Genomic DNA, 13,605 nt, shown 5'->3' on the forward strand with positions numbered 1-13,605 from the left:
GGGGGGGGGGGGACTTGGAGATTAAAAGATATTTAAAAAACATCTCAACATATTGTAATATATAGACAGTATTTGGATTTGGGTTCAAACAAACTATAAATAAATGATGACATAAGATAACTGGAAATTGGAACACTGGATATTTGATGATATTAAAGAATTGCTGTTAATTTTTTAGGGGAGATAATGATATAGTGGTTATGCCTTAAAAAAAACCCAGAGTTCTTATTTTTTAAGACATATATACAGAAGTATTTATGGATGAAATAAAAGGAAGCCTGGGATTTTGTTTCAAATAATTCAAGAGGGGAGAGTTGATGAGGGAAGGCTACAGGATGGTGGTTGTCAGGTATGGGTGATGGACACATGAAGGTTCATTATATTGTTCTACTTTTGTGAATGTTTGAAATTCTCCATAATATTTTTTAATAGACTGTGGCTTTGTAAGTCAGTTGGTATGTTTATTTGTTTTACTCTTTTGTTCGAAGTTTTTCTGGACATCCTTTTAGGCATCTGGGGACTCTCTCGAGTGTCTGTGCTGGGAACCACCGGCCTGTGAAGCTAGAGGTTTGGCAATGATCAAAAGATGGAGCACACCTATTCCATGGCCATGGTGGAGAGACCTTAAGGTAGCTCCCACTGACCCCCACACCTCCTGCTGTTCACACCTTTGTGAGACCCCCTCCCTTTGAAGTGGGAGTGGGACCCATGCCTTGCTTCTAACCAGGAGAATATGACAAAGGTGATAGATGTCTCTCCCATGATTATGTTATAGTATATAAGACCCCATTTTGCTAGCAGACTCATTCTTTCTTCCTTGTGGCTTTGAAGAAGCAAGCTGCCATATTTTGAGAGAGCCATGTGGCAAGGAACTGCAGGTGTCCTCTAGGAGCTGAGGGTGGTCTCTGGCTGACAACCAGCAAGAAGCTAGATCCTTGGTCTTAGAGTTACAAGGAAATAACTTCTGCCAACAACCTGAGTGAGCTCGGAAGCAGATCTACCAGATCCACCAGTCAAGCTTCCAGATGAGAACTGAGCCCTGGGTGACACCTTGAATACAGCCTTGTGAAACCCTGAGCAGAGGACTCAGCTAAGCCCGGCATGGACTCCTGATCCATGGAAACTGTGACATAATGAATGTGCAGTGTTTTAAGCCATTAGGTCTGTGGTAATATGTTACATAGCATCTCACACCATATACAAAAATTAACTCTAAATGGATCATAGACCTAAACGTAAAGCTAAAACTACAAAACTTCTAGAAGAAAACAGGAGAAAATCTTAGTGACTTTGAATTTGACAAAAATTTCTTAAATAGGAACCAAAAAGGACATAGTATAAAACAAAAAAAAAGTTATACATGAAACCTCATTTAAAACCTTTACTCCTCAAAAGACATTTTTACAAAAATGAAAAGGCAAGTCTTATGGAGAAAATATCTGCAAAATATGTATCTGATATAAGACTTGTATCTGGAATATATAAAGAACCCTCAAAACTCAATAATAAGATAAACAACTCATTTTTAAAAGGGCAAAAAAGGGCTTCCCTGGTGGCGCAGTGGTTGGGAGTCCGCCTGCCGATGCAGGGGACACGGGTTCGTGCCCCGGCCTGGGAAGATCCCACATGCCGCGGAGCGGCTGGGCCCGTGAGCCACGGCCGCTGAGCCTGCGCAGCTGGAGCCTGTGCTCCGCAACGGGAGAGGCCACAACAGTGAGAGGCCCGCGTATCGAAAAATTAAAAAAAGCTACAGAAAGGGCAAAAAAATTTCAACAGATATTTCACCAAAGAAAATAAATAGACGACGAATGGCAAATGAGCACATGAAAAGATCCTCAATACCATTAGTCATTAGGGAAATACAAATTAAAGCAACCGTGAGATAATACTTCATACTCACTAGAATGACTAAAAATTTAAAAACTATTGATCATACCAAGTGCTGATGAGGATATCGAGCAACTGGAACTCTCATACACTGCTGCTGGGAATGTAAATGGTACAAATACACTGGAAAGCAGTTTGGCAGTTGGTTAAAAAGTTAAACATACACATACCATACGGCAAGATAGGAGGCAGTCACCAACTACAGTACATCTGAATTCACATTTTTGTAGGGCATGTTATGGTGTTTCTTGGTATTGTTTCAGATTCAGGCAACAATAAAAGGGTGATTATTCATTTTTTATTATGGCTCTTAAAATGCAGCTTATTAACAATGCCTTAAAAGTACATATGATTTACAGAGCACATGTATTTCACTTAATCTTTCCATCAAGTCTGTGAGATAGGTATAGGAGAGTGGACTTACTATCCCCTCTCATAGAGGGGAAAATGGAAGCTCAGCAAACCTGAGCAGCTTACCCAGCATCATACAACCAACCTATCATGGAGTGTGAGTGCAAACCGAACTCCACTGCTCTTTATTCTAACTCATGATGCCTTCTAGAAAACGACATGCCATTATGGAGTCTTTTAAAAAAGACAGAGAGAGAAAGACAGACTGTTACTGAATGTCCAGTAATTATGGTAACTGGTATTGTTTTTGTGTACAGCTGATGTGCAAAAGAGGTGGCACAAAATTTAACCTTTTAAAATCTAATAGTTACCTATCTCACAAAGTTTACATAGTTTTATATAAACTTAATCATTTCCTTCTACTTATAGCCAGCGATGCTCTTTTCAGTAAATGATGATTGATGTTTGCTTTTTAAAATACATTAAGTTAAAAAAAGAAAGAGTACATTTTTTTAAAAAATTAAGTAAATTACAGTACAGGTGGCACAGAAATAAGGCAAAATTCATTCAGGTGGCTCTTGAAAAATGAATTTGGAAAACTACACATATCACTGTGTGAACAGAATAATACAAATTCCCTTTCTGCGAAGGAAAATAGGAAATCAGAACTGAGTTCCCCTTTAAGAAAAAATGTCAGCTTTAATGAAAAGGAACCTATGAAGCAATCACTTGGGCTTTTCCTTTATCTCCAGGCAGATTACTGATTTTCTCTGTCTCAGGATACATACTAAACCTTAGAGGGTCATACCTCCACAGCTGGACTATTTGAGCTAAGATCAAAGGTGCCAGTTCCACTCAACAACAACAAAAAACAAACAACCCAACTGAAAAATGGGCAGAAGACCTAAATAGACATTTTTCCAAAGAAGACATACAAATGGCCAAAAAGCACATGAAAAGATGCTCAACATCACTAATTATTAGAGAAATGCAAATCAAAACTACAGTGAGGTATCACCTCACACAACTCAGAATGGCCATCATTAAAAAGTCTACAAATAAATGCTGGAGAGGGGGCAGAGAAAAGGGAACCCTCCTACACTGCTGGTAGGAATGTAAATTGGTGCAGCCACTATGGAAAACAGTACGGAGGTTCCTCAAAAAACTAAAAATAGAGTTGCCATATGATCCAGCAATCCCACTCCTGGGCATATACCCAGACAAGACTCTAATTCAAAAAGATACATGCAGGGCTTCCCTGATGGTGCAGTGGTTGAGAGTCCACCTGCCGATGCAGGGGACACGGGTTCGTGCCCCGGTCCAGGAAGATCCCACATGCCGTGGAGCGGCTAGGCCCATGAGCCATGGCCACTGAGCCTGCACATCCGGAGCCTGTGCTCCGCAGCAAGAGAGGCCACAACAGTGAGAGGCCAAAAAAAAAAAAAAAAAGATACATGTACCCCTATGTTCACAGCAGCACCATTTACAAGAGCCAAGACATGGAAGCAACCTAAATGTCCATCAGATGAATGGATAAAGAAGATGTGGTACATATATACAATGGAATATTACTTAGCCTTCAAAAAGAATGAAATAATGCCATTTGCAGCAACATGGATGGACCTAGAGATTCTCACACTAAGCGAAGTAAGTCAGACAGAAAAAGACAAATACCATGTACATGGAATCTAAAATACAATACAAATCAACACATCTACAAAACAAAAACAGACTCACGATATAGGGAACAGACTTGTGGCTGCCAAGGGGGAGGAGGGGTAGGGAAGGGAAGGAATGGCAGTTTGGGATTAGCAGAGACCAACTATTATATATAGGATGGATAAACAACAAGGTCCTACTGTATAACACAGGGAACTATATTCAATAACCTGTGACAAACCATAATGGAAAAGAATATGTGTGTGTGTGTGTATCTGTATGTATGTATAACTGAGTCACTTTGCTGTACAGAAGATATTAACACAACCTTGTAAATCAACTATACTTAAATAAAAATTTTTTTTTAAAAGGTGCCAGTTCTGGGACTTCTCTGGTGGCGCAGTGGTTAAGCATCCGCCTGCCAGTGCAGGGGACACGGGTTCGAGCCCTGGTCCGGGAAGATCCCACATGCTGCGGAGCAACTAAGCCCGGCCACCACAACTACCAAGCCTGCGCTCTAGAGTCCGCGAGCCACCACTACTGAGCCCATGCGCCACAACTCCTAAAGTCCACACACCTAGAGCCTGTGCTCCGCAACCAGAGAAGCCACCGCAGTGAGAAGCCCATGCACCACAACGAAGAGTAGCCCCCGCTCGTCGCAACTAGAGAAAGTCCACGCGCAGCAACGAAGATCCAACACAGCCAAAAATAAATTAATTAATTAACTTTAAAAAAAGAAGGTGCCAGTTCCAATTGCTCTATTGTGCTCCTTCTCTTGAGGTTCATCACCCTCTGACCTCACAGATGAGGTCCAGGAGCTAAAAGCTATGAGCAGCCTCTTTTAGAATTTATACAGCAGATCCTGTTTGGGCAGCCCTAAGACCGCGAAACATAACGTAGGCAATTGTATGATGTCATAAAATGGGCTAGAGAAGGAGTTAGTGAAAGACTTCAGTTGCAACTATAATCTTGAAGCTCATTATGAACCCCCAATACAGGTCTCTTTTGTCTTTTTGAAGGGATGCTCAAGACGGCGCCACAGAAAGGTAATTGCTTCCTAGTCTTGAAAACTACCAAACATTTCAAAAAAGTAGTGATGTTTTTCTTGTTTTCTTAAATAATAGTCAGCAAGATATTTTTAAAACGTTGTGAGCTTCTCTAGTAACAGGACAATGCTCCAACAATTATATTTAGATAATCTTCATGACACTCCCTCCAACCACTACCAACAGTTACTTTTTTTTAACATCTTTATTGGAGTATAATTGCTCTACAATTGTGCATTAGCTTCTGCTGCGTAACAAAGTGAATCAGCCATACGTACACACATATCCCCTCCCTCTTGCGGCTCCCTCCCACCCTCCCCATCCCACCCCTCTCGGTGGTCACAAAGCATAGAGCTGATCTCCCTGTGCTATGCGGCTGCTTCCCACCAGCCATCCATTCTACATTTGGTAGTGTATATATGTCCATGCCACTCTCTCACCTTGTCCCAGCCCACCACTCCCCCTCCCCGTGTCCTCAAGTCCACTCTCCAAAGAAGATATACAGATTGCCAACAAACACATGAAAGGATGCTCAACGTCACAAATCATTAGAGAAATGCAAATCAAAACCACACTGAGGTATCACCTCACACCAGTCACAATGGCCATCATCAAGAAATCTACAAACAATAAATGCTGGAGAGGGTGTGGAGAAAAGGGAGCCCTCCTGCACTGTTGGTGGGAATGTAAATTGATACAGCCACAATGGAGAACAGTATGGAGGTTCCTTAGAAAACTAAAAATAGAACTACCATATGACCCAGCAATCCCACTACTGGGCATATACCCTGAGAAAACCATAATTCAAAAAGAGTCATGTACCACAATGTTCATTGCAGCACTATTTAAAATAGCCAACAGTTACTCTTAAGCAGTGGTTCTTGCAGTGTGGTCCCAGGACAGGCAGCATCAGCATCACCTGGGAACTTGTTAGACATACAAAAGCTTGAGCCTCACCCAGACGTACTGAATCGGAAACTCTGGGGGTGGAGGCCAGCACTCAGTTTTAGCAAGGCCTCCAGGGGATTCTAAGCAAGTTAAAGTTTGAGGACCACTGCTGTAATAAAACAGAGATTATCAGAGTGTGGTCTAAGACGAATATGTGCCTTGTAAGTAATCAAAGAACCAACTTCTTGTCACATTTTAACACTGATGTTAGAAGTTCTAAATAAAGGAATTTCTAACAGAAGTTCCCTCGGCCAGATGCCCACCAACATCCCAATTCTCCTGGATAACTTGCCAGTGTCATCACCTGAGATAAGAGGGGAGAATTTCTGAGAATAGTCGTTCACCTTTCCTCCATCTCATCCCTCCTGTAGTGACCTGTGCTCCCCAGAGCCCACCACACAGGTATTTCAATATGCACCACCATCTTATTCTAGCTAGATTCTCGGGCTTTAAACCACGTGGCAGTTAGACAGCCTACAGGTGCCCGATCCCACCCAAGCAGGCTGCATCAGGTCAAACTCTCTCTGATTCTCTCTCCTAATGATGAGCTCCTTCTGTTGTCCCAAACTTTCATTCATTCGTTCGTTCATTCAGTCATTCACTCACAAAGTATTGACGGAGCATACAGTGCTTCTCTAGGTGCTGGTGAAACAGCAGTGGGCATCAAGACAGCCCTGCCACTACAGAAGATCACAGCTTCCATCTGTCTTGTTCACACACCTGCCACCCTCCGGTTCAAAGTCTGAGCATGTTCTCATTGAGCTCCACGGACTGCTGTGGCACGTGCTCCACAGGGCAATCCGTTGTAATGGACAAAGCAGGGGTATGAGGTGAAAGGGACTTGAGATCGAATCGCAGCTCTACCCAGTCAGCTAGGACATTTGACAAACCACTTTTCAGTTCTCCAAGTCTCATTTGCCTTGTCCGCAAATACCCACCTCACTCAGTTTTTGCAAAGACTAAATAGAGTACATACAGGGCATAGCGCCCAGCAGATGGAGAGTAAGTTCAAATCCCCTTTCCTTTCCCTTAGAAAAGTAGGATCCTTTTCTGTTCAGGTCTAAAGCTCATCCTTTAACTTGAGGTCAAATCTGCTCTCTTCATAACCACCTGGACTTGCATTGCATCTTTCAGATTTGCTGCTGGGTCACCGTTTCTCAGGGTATGATCTGTAGACCAGCAACTTCAGAATCATCTGGACTATTTGTTAAAAATGTAGGTGGCTGGTCCCCATCCCAGACTTAGGGGTGGGGGAGAGCAAGCAAAACATCTGCTTCTTACAAACTTACCAGGCGATTCTTTGCAGGCTGGTTTAGCTGCTCTCAACTACCCCCTCAAGCCTCTTCTTGCCTTTCTCACAAGAAGTCTCTACAAAGCTTACTAACTCTGCCTGCTCTGCTCCTCTCTTCACTCCCTCCAAGCTATTCTTAAAGGGGAAGCAGAGTATCATGGCCAACAGATCAAGCTCGAGCACATACAGGTTTGAGATCAAATCCCAGCTTTGACACTTACCAATAGTTCTGAAAGCGTGGTCCCCCAGCAGCAGCCTCACCTGGGAACTTCTTAAAGATGCAAATTCTTGGGCCTCACCCCAGTTGGACTGTATCAGGGGGCAAGGCCCAGCCACCTGTGTTTTAACAAGCCCTCTAGGTTATTCTGAGGCAGATTCAAATGTGAGAACCACTGCCACTTACTAGCTAAATGATCTTCTGCAGAGTCACAGCTTCTCTAAAGCCTTCATTTCCTCATCTGTGAAATACTAGAAGCACCAACCACGTAGAGCTGTGACAGTGAAATGACAATACAGATAAAGAACTGAGTAAATAGAAAGCACTTAATGAATATGTGCTGTTATTATTAAGCAAACTGTCCTTTGTCCCACGGACTCTATTACATTTGGGATGTTTGGTTTTTTGCAATGGTGAGTAGAAACCGTCAAATTATGCCATCTTAAATGGCTCAAGGCTTACCTGCTGGACTAGTCTTATTTTTCACTCCATCCCAATCAACCGGAACGTCACTGATTTATTCCCTATCTCTGTGCCCTCGCTGGTCCTGTCCCACTTGCCCAGAATACCCTTCCATTTTCTGCCCACAAAGTACAAATCTTACTCCTCCCCAAAGGATCAGCTCAGGTCTGGGACCAGGTCTTACCTGACTGCTCAAAGCGAAATGAATCTGCCCTTCTTAAAACTGTCAGTTATCATCTGTGCTGCAGGATTTAACCCCTAAGCACATGCATGCATGCTACTGGTGGGTGTTTATCTCCTATCTAGCTGTCTTGTCTCTTTAATTATAGTGAAAGCTCTTGGGAAACAGAGATGGTACCTTATAGTTCTTTTTAAATCTCTTCGCTCACCATCTCTGGTATAGGCTAAAGGATTGAACGAATAAATTCCTCGAGCAGAGCCCAGGCACTTTAATTTAAGGCACACTTGGAGAAACTGTTTTAAAACACAGACTTTGGACTTCAGACTATACTACAAAGCTACAGTAATCGAGACAGTATGGTACTGGCACAAAAACAGAAATATAGATCAATGGAACAGGATAGAAAGCCCAGAGATAAACCCACGCACATATGGTCACCTTATCTTTGATAAAGGAGGCAAGAATATACAATGGAGAAAAGACAGCCTCTTCAATAAGTGGTGCTGGGAAAACTGGACAGCTAAATGTAAAAGAACGAAATTAGAACACTCCCTAACACCATACACGAAAATAAACTCAGGGCTTCCCTGGTGGCACAGTGGTTGAGAGTCCACCTGCCGATGCAGGGGACGCGGGTTCGTGCCCCAGTCTGGGAAGATCCCACATGCCGTGGAGCAGCTGGGCCCGTGAGCCATGGCTGCTGAGCCTACACGTCCGGAGCCTGTGCTCCGCAAAGGGAGAGCCCACAACAGTGAGAGACCCACGTACCGCAAAAAAAAAAAAAAAAAAACCTCAAATGGATTAAAGACCTAAATATAAGGCCAGACACTATCAAACTCTTAGAGGAAAACATAGGCAGAACACTCTATGACATAAATCACAGCAAGATCCTTTTTGACCCACCTCCTAGAGAAATGGAAATAAAAACAAAAATAACCAAATGGGACCTAATGAAACTTACAAGCTTTTGCACAGCAAAGGAAACCATAAACAAGACGAAAAGACAACCCTCAGAATGGGAGAAAATATTTGCAAATGAAGCAACTGACAAAGGATTAGTCTCCAGAATTTACAAGCAGCTCATGCAGCTCAATAACAAAGAAACAAACCACCCAATCCAAAAATGGGCAGAAGACCTAATAGACATTTCTCCAAAGAAGATATACAGATGGCCAACAAACACATGAAAGGATGCTCAACATCATTAATCCCTAGAGAAATGCAAATCAAAACTACAATGAGGTATCACCTCACACCAGTCAGAATGGCCATCATCAAAAACTCTACAAACAACAAATGCTGGAGAGGGTGTGGAGAAAAGGGAACCCTCTTGCACTGTTGGTGGGAATGTAAATTGATACATCCAGTATGGAGAACAGTAAGGAGGTTCTTTATAAAACTGAAAATAGAACGACCATATGATCCAGCAATCCCACTACTGGGCATATACCCTGAGAAAACCATAATTCAAAAAGAGTCACGTACCACAATGTTCATTGCAGCACCATTTACAGTAACCAGGACATGGAAGCAACCTAAGTGTCCATCGACAGATGAATGGATAAAGAAGATGTGGCACATATATACAATGGAATATTACTCAGCCTTAAGAAGAAATGAAATTGAGTTATTTGTAGTGAGGTGGGTGGACCTAGAGTCTGTCGTACGGAGTGAAGTAAGTCAGAAAGAGAAAAACAAATACCATATGCTAACACACATACATGGAATCCAAAAAAAAAAAGGTTCTGATGAACCTAGGGGAAGGACAGGAATAAAGACACAGAGGTAGAGAATGGACCTGAGGACACGGGGAGGGGGAAGGGTAAAGTGGGACGAAGTAAGAGAATAGTATTGACATATATACACTACCAAACGTAAAATAGATAGCTAGTGGGAAGCAGCTGCAAAGCACAGGGAGATCAGCTTGGTGCTTTGCGACCACCTAGAGGGGTGGGATAGGGAGGGTGGGAGGGAGGGAGACGCAAGAGGGAGGGGATATGGGGACATATGCATGCACAGAGCTGCCTCACTTTGTTATACAGCAGAAACTAACACAACACTGTAAAGAAATTATACTCCAATAAAGATGCTAAAAAAACACAGATTTTTAAGAATGATAACAATTACAGTAGCATAGGTTTGTCTACGACTTCACAGTTTAAAAAAAAAAACGCTATGGTATTTTTAACGCAATCTAGTTGTCACAAAAACCTTGTGAAGCAGGTACCATTGGCCCTGTTTGCACATGAGGAAACAGATTCAGAATGTTCTCATGACTCGCCCAAGGCAGTAGAGTGACTAAATGGCAGCGCTTGGGCTCCAACTCCCGTATCCTGTGGTAGCTTTCCCTTGGCTACTTTGCTTGGCCTAGTTTATCGCCGTCGGTGTTTACCCTTCTGGCACTGTGCTGTCATCTCTAAATTCATCTCTCCAATTCAAAGCCAGTGCTGCTCAAATAATGATGGCCTTTCTGCCACTTGAGAAGTGAGGCCAGGGCCGGTCCGCAGAACAAGAAGTATAGCCTCACCTGGTGTTCCTAAGCGGGCCTGAGCAATGGTCAGTTTCTCATGGGGTGCTTGGCACTGGCAGCTGGTTTCATCTGCAAATGGGGCAGGTGCAGTCAGGGTCTAGAAGGGAAAAAGAGAAAGGGAATATAGTCTGACAAACTTTCCTTTGGCACTAACTTCCCCTGGAATTTTATTTCTGTTGACTACGCGCGTGTGATTAAGTAGAAGGTATGTGCCGAGTCTTTTGGAGAAATATTGTACTGTTAGAAATAAAAACGGACGCTGTCACTGAAACCTTTTGTTTTGAATGATGCTTCAGAAATAAGAGCTCTTCAGTGTGTACTATCTGCCAGGTACCAGATGTGGTCCCACGATGGCTAGCTACTGCTCCCCTCCTACAGGCACTCTATCCTTCTACAGTGCAGGATAATACCATCCCTATATCACAGAAAAGGAAACTGGGGCTTAGCAGGATTAAGAAATATGCTAAGTCATGCCCCTGGAAAGTCACAACGCTCAGCTTTGAGCATTTCACCAACAAGGAGGGCGGACTTCAAACATTCAGACTTACCCACACCCGGGGGTACTCGGCTGGAAGGAATGCCATAGTCAGGAGTGTGGCAGACATCTGTATTTCACACACAGCGGCCTGGCCAATCACAAACTCCGACGTCTCTTTAGCGCAAAGGCCAAAGCCGTTATCTGTGCCCGGGGGGCGTGGGGGGGGGGTGCCTAAAAGCACAGCGTTTCTGGCGGGCTGCAGATAACTGCTCCTCTGGTAGCCCCCACAGCCACCAACGGCTGGAGGCCCCGCCCCAGGCAGCTTGCGCTGGGGCTCTGGGGAGCGCTGTCAGGGAGATGTAGTCACTTGGAAGCTTGCCCAGGAAGTGGCCCTGTATTTTTGAGTCAGCCTCTTAAAATGAAAACCTCACTCTCTAGACAGAGGAAGACAAAGCGAGCAGTATTTTTGTAAACAGGGCAAATGCAATCCCGAATCTATTTGTAGTCTTTGAACCATGTCCTTACCATGGTCATCGCTACATCATCTTTAATATTTTTAAAGCTGAAGGTGACGAGTCACTGTGAGCATACTGTTGCATGCATACTCATATTGTTGCATGAATTATTTCTTAGAGATAGACACAGGTGTTCCTTAACTTGGGAAGACTCGACTGAAGAATGATCCACATATGTGACGGGGGGGCTGTGGCCCACTTCTGCCATTCATTTACTCATTCACTCATTCACTCACTCAGTCATTCACTCATTCAAATATATGTCAGGCACTATCTTAGAACTGGGGATAGAAGCACAGATAAGACCAGTCCCTACCTTGGAGTAGCCCCCATTCTCCTCTGCCCTGCGCCCACCCTCTCCCCACTGTAGCACCTTCCACCCTGGGAGCTGGAGTCCTGCCCCAGGGTTCTTTGGAGACCTCCCAGCTGCCTGAGACTTTCTTAAGCCCCACCCTCCCATTCGGGACTCTGAAAGCAAACCAAGACTTGAGACATGGATTCTGGAAATGTGAGTCTGTTATTGGTTCTCTTTCACATACTGTAAGGTGACCTTGTGGGCCGTGATGGGCTACAGCAGTGTTCGTGATGTAGCAAAGGGGTGCAGGTGCAGCCAGAAGAGCAGAGGCTCTGTAGCCACAAAATGGGGGTTCAAATTCTCTTTCCAGCACTTAAAGGCTGTGTTCTAATTTGGCTCTCCTAGTTGAAAGGAACTGATACTAGGGACTTCCCTGGCGGTCCAGTGGTTAAGACTCTGCCCTTCCAATGCAGGGGGCACGGATTCAATCCGCACGCCCTGGCTGGGGAACTAAGATCCCACATGCTGTGTGGCGTGGCCAAAAAATAAAAATTAAATTAAATTAAAAAGTAGAAGGTAGAAGAAAGAAATTTTAAAATAAATAAAATTGTTTTAAAAAGAAAGGAACTGATACTAAACGTTGCTCAAGAGATGAAGGATTATTTTACGGCTACCCTGGCACAGAAACTGTGGGGATAAAAGGAGGAAAGGGGCAGCGGATTAGCCCCAGAGCGCTCTGCGTCGACCTGGCTGCTCCTACTCTGATTACTCTATGTCCTTCTTATGTTAAAGTCTCTGCCTTCTCCTCCCTGATAAACTTCAGCTCGAATATGGCCCATTACAGCTTCCTCAGCCTCCCCTCCCAAGCTTCATTCATTCCTACCAACTTGCTGCTTCTTTCCATGTTTCCCAATTCCAATTCCTAAAGGAAGATCAGATTGGCCAAGCTCATCTTTTCAAACCAGGCCACAACCGGGATTGGCTGGCGCTGAGTCAGGGGCCACCTGGGGCCCACCGGCTGTAGCTGGTGAAGGGAGGGGGAGTGGCAAGGAAGGTCACGGGTGGCCTGTCACTGCCTCTTTAGCAGGGGCTGCCTTTGGGGCAAGAAATGTATCTGACTTTGTGTGTTCTTGAAAGGAAGCTCCTCAACTTAGTTGAAACTCAGTTTTATCTGTAAAATCAGTACCTATCTTGTAGGGTTGTTGTGAAAAATAGGGATCATGTACGTAAAGTAGCTGGTACTCAATGACTTGGAGCAATTTTTAGTGCTTCTATTAGGGTTCATTATTATATGTCATAATATATAGTACTATATGTTGTGATAATTATATCTATTGTGTAGTTCCCCATTGAAACAAGCAAACTCTTGACTGAACTTTTAGGACACGACCCAAATAGGTAAATGAATTGGCAGATGGGGTGAGCTGATATTAATGACTGATTAACCTTTAATCTATGTGGACAGTGACTCTTTTTCACATGATCTGAAATAAATTACTAACTGGAGATCTTTTATGTGCTAGTCACAAACTTTATTAAAGATATAAGGTGCTGGGGCTTCCCTGGTGGCGCAGTGCTTGAGAGTCCGCCTGCTGATGCAGGAGACACGGGTTCATGCCCTGGTCTGGGAGGATCCCACATGCCATCGAGCGGCTGGGCCCGTGAGCTGTGGCCGCTGAGCCTGCGCATCCAGAGCCTGTGCTCCGCAATGGGAGAGGCCACAACAGTGAGAGGCCCGTGTACCA

General features: G+C 43.9%; 1 protein-coding gene across 1 annotated transcript in view; it reads right to left on the reverse strand.

Annotated features, from left to right (window-relative positions):
- Nucleotides 1–11,584, reverse strand: part of PCYT1B (phosphate cytidylyltransferase 1B, choline) — a 103,306-nt gene extending 91,722 nt beyond the window's left edge. The window contains exons 1-3 of the mRNA XM_007463972.1: nucleotides 11,576–11,584; nucleotides 11,121–11,396; nucleotides 10,570–10,669 (exon numbers count right to left, since the gene is read on the reverse strand). Of these exons, the coding sequence (XP_007464034.1) occupies nucleotides 10,570–10,669; nucleotides 11,121–11,396; nucleotides 11,576–11,584 (385 nt within the window). The remainder of the gene's footprint in view (nucleotides 1–10,569; nucleotides 10,670–11,120; nucleotides 11,397–11,575) is intronic.
- Between the last annotated feature and the right edge of the window lie 2,021 nt (nucleotides 11,585–13,605).

Source organism: Lipotes vexillifer, unplaced genomic scaffold, assembly GCF_000442215.2.
Source record: "Lipotes vexillifer unplaced genomic scaffold, Lipotes_vexillifer_v1.1 scaffold587, whole genome shotgun sequence".
In the NCBI taxonomy this organism is placed as follows: domain Eukaryota; kingdom Metazoa; phylum Chordata; class Mammalia; order Artiodactyla; family Lipotidae; genus Lipotes; species Lipotes vexillifer.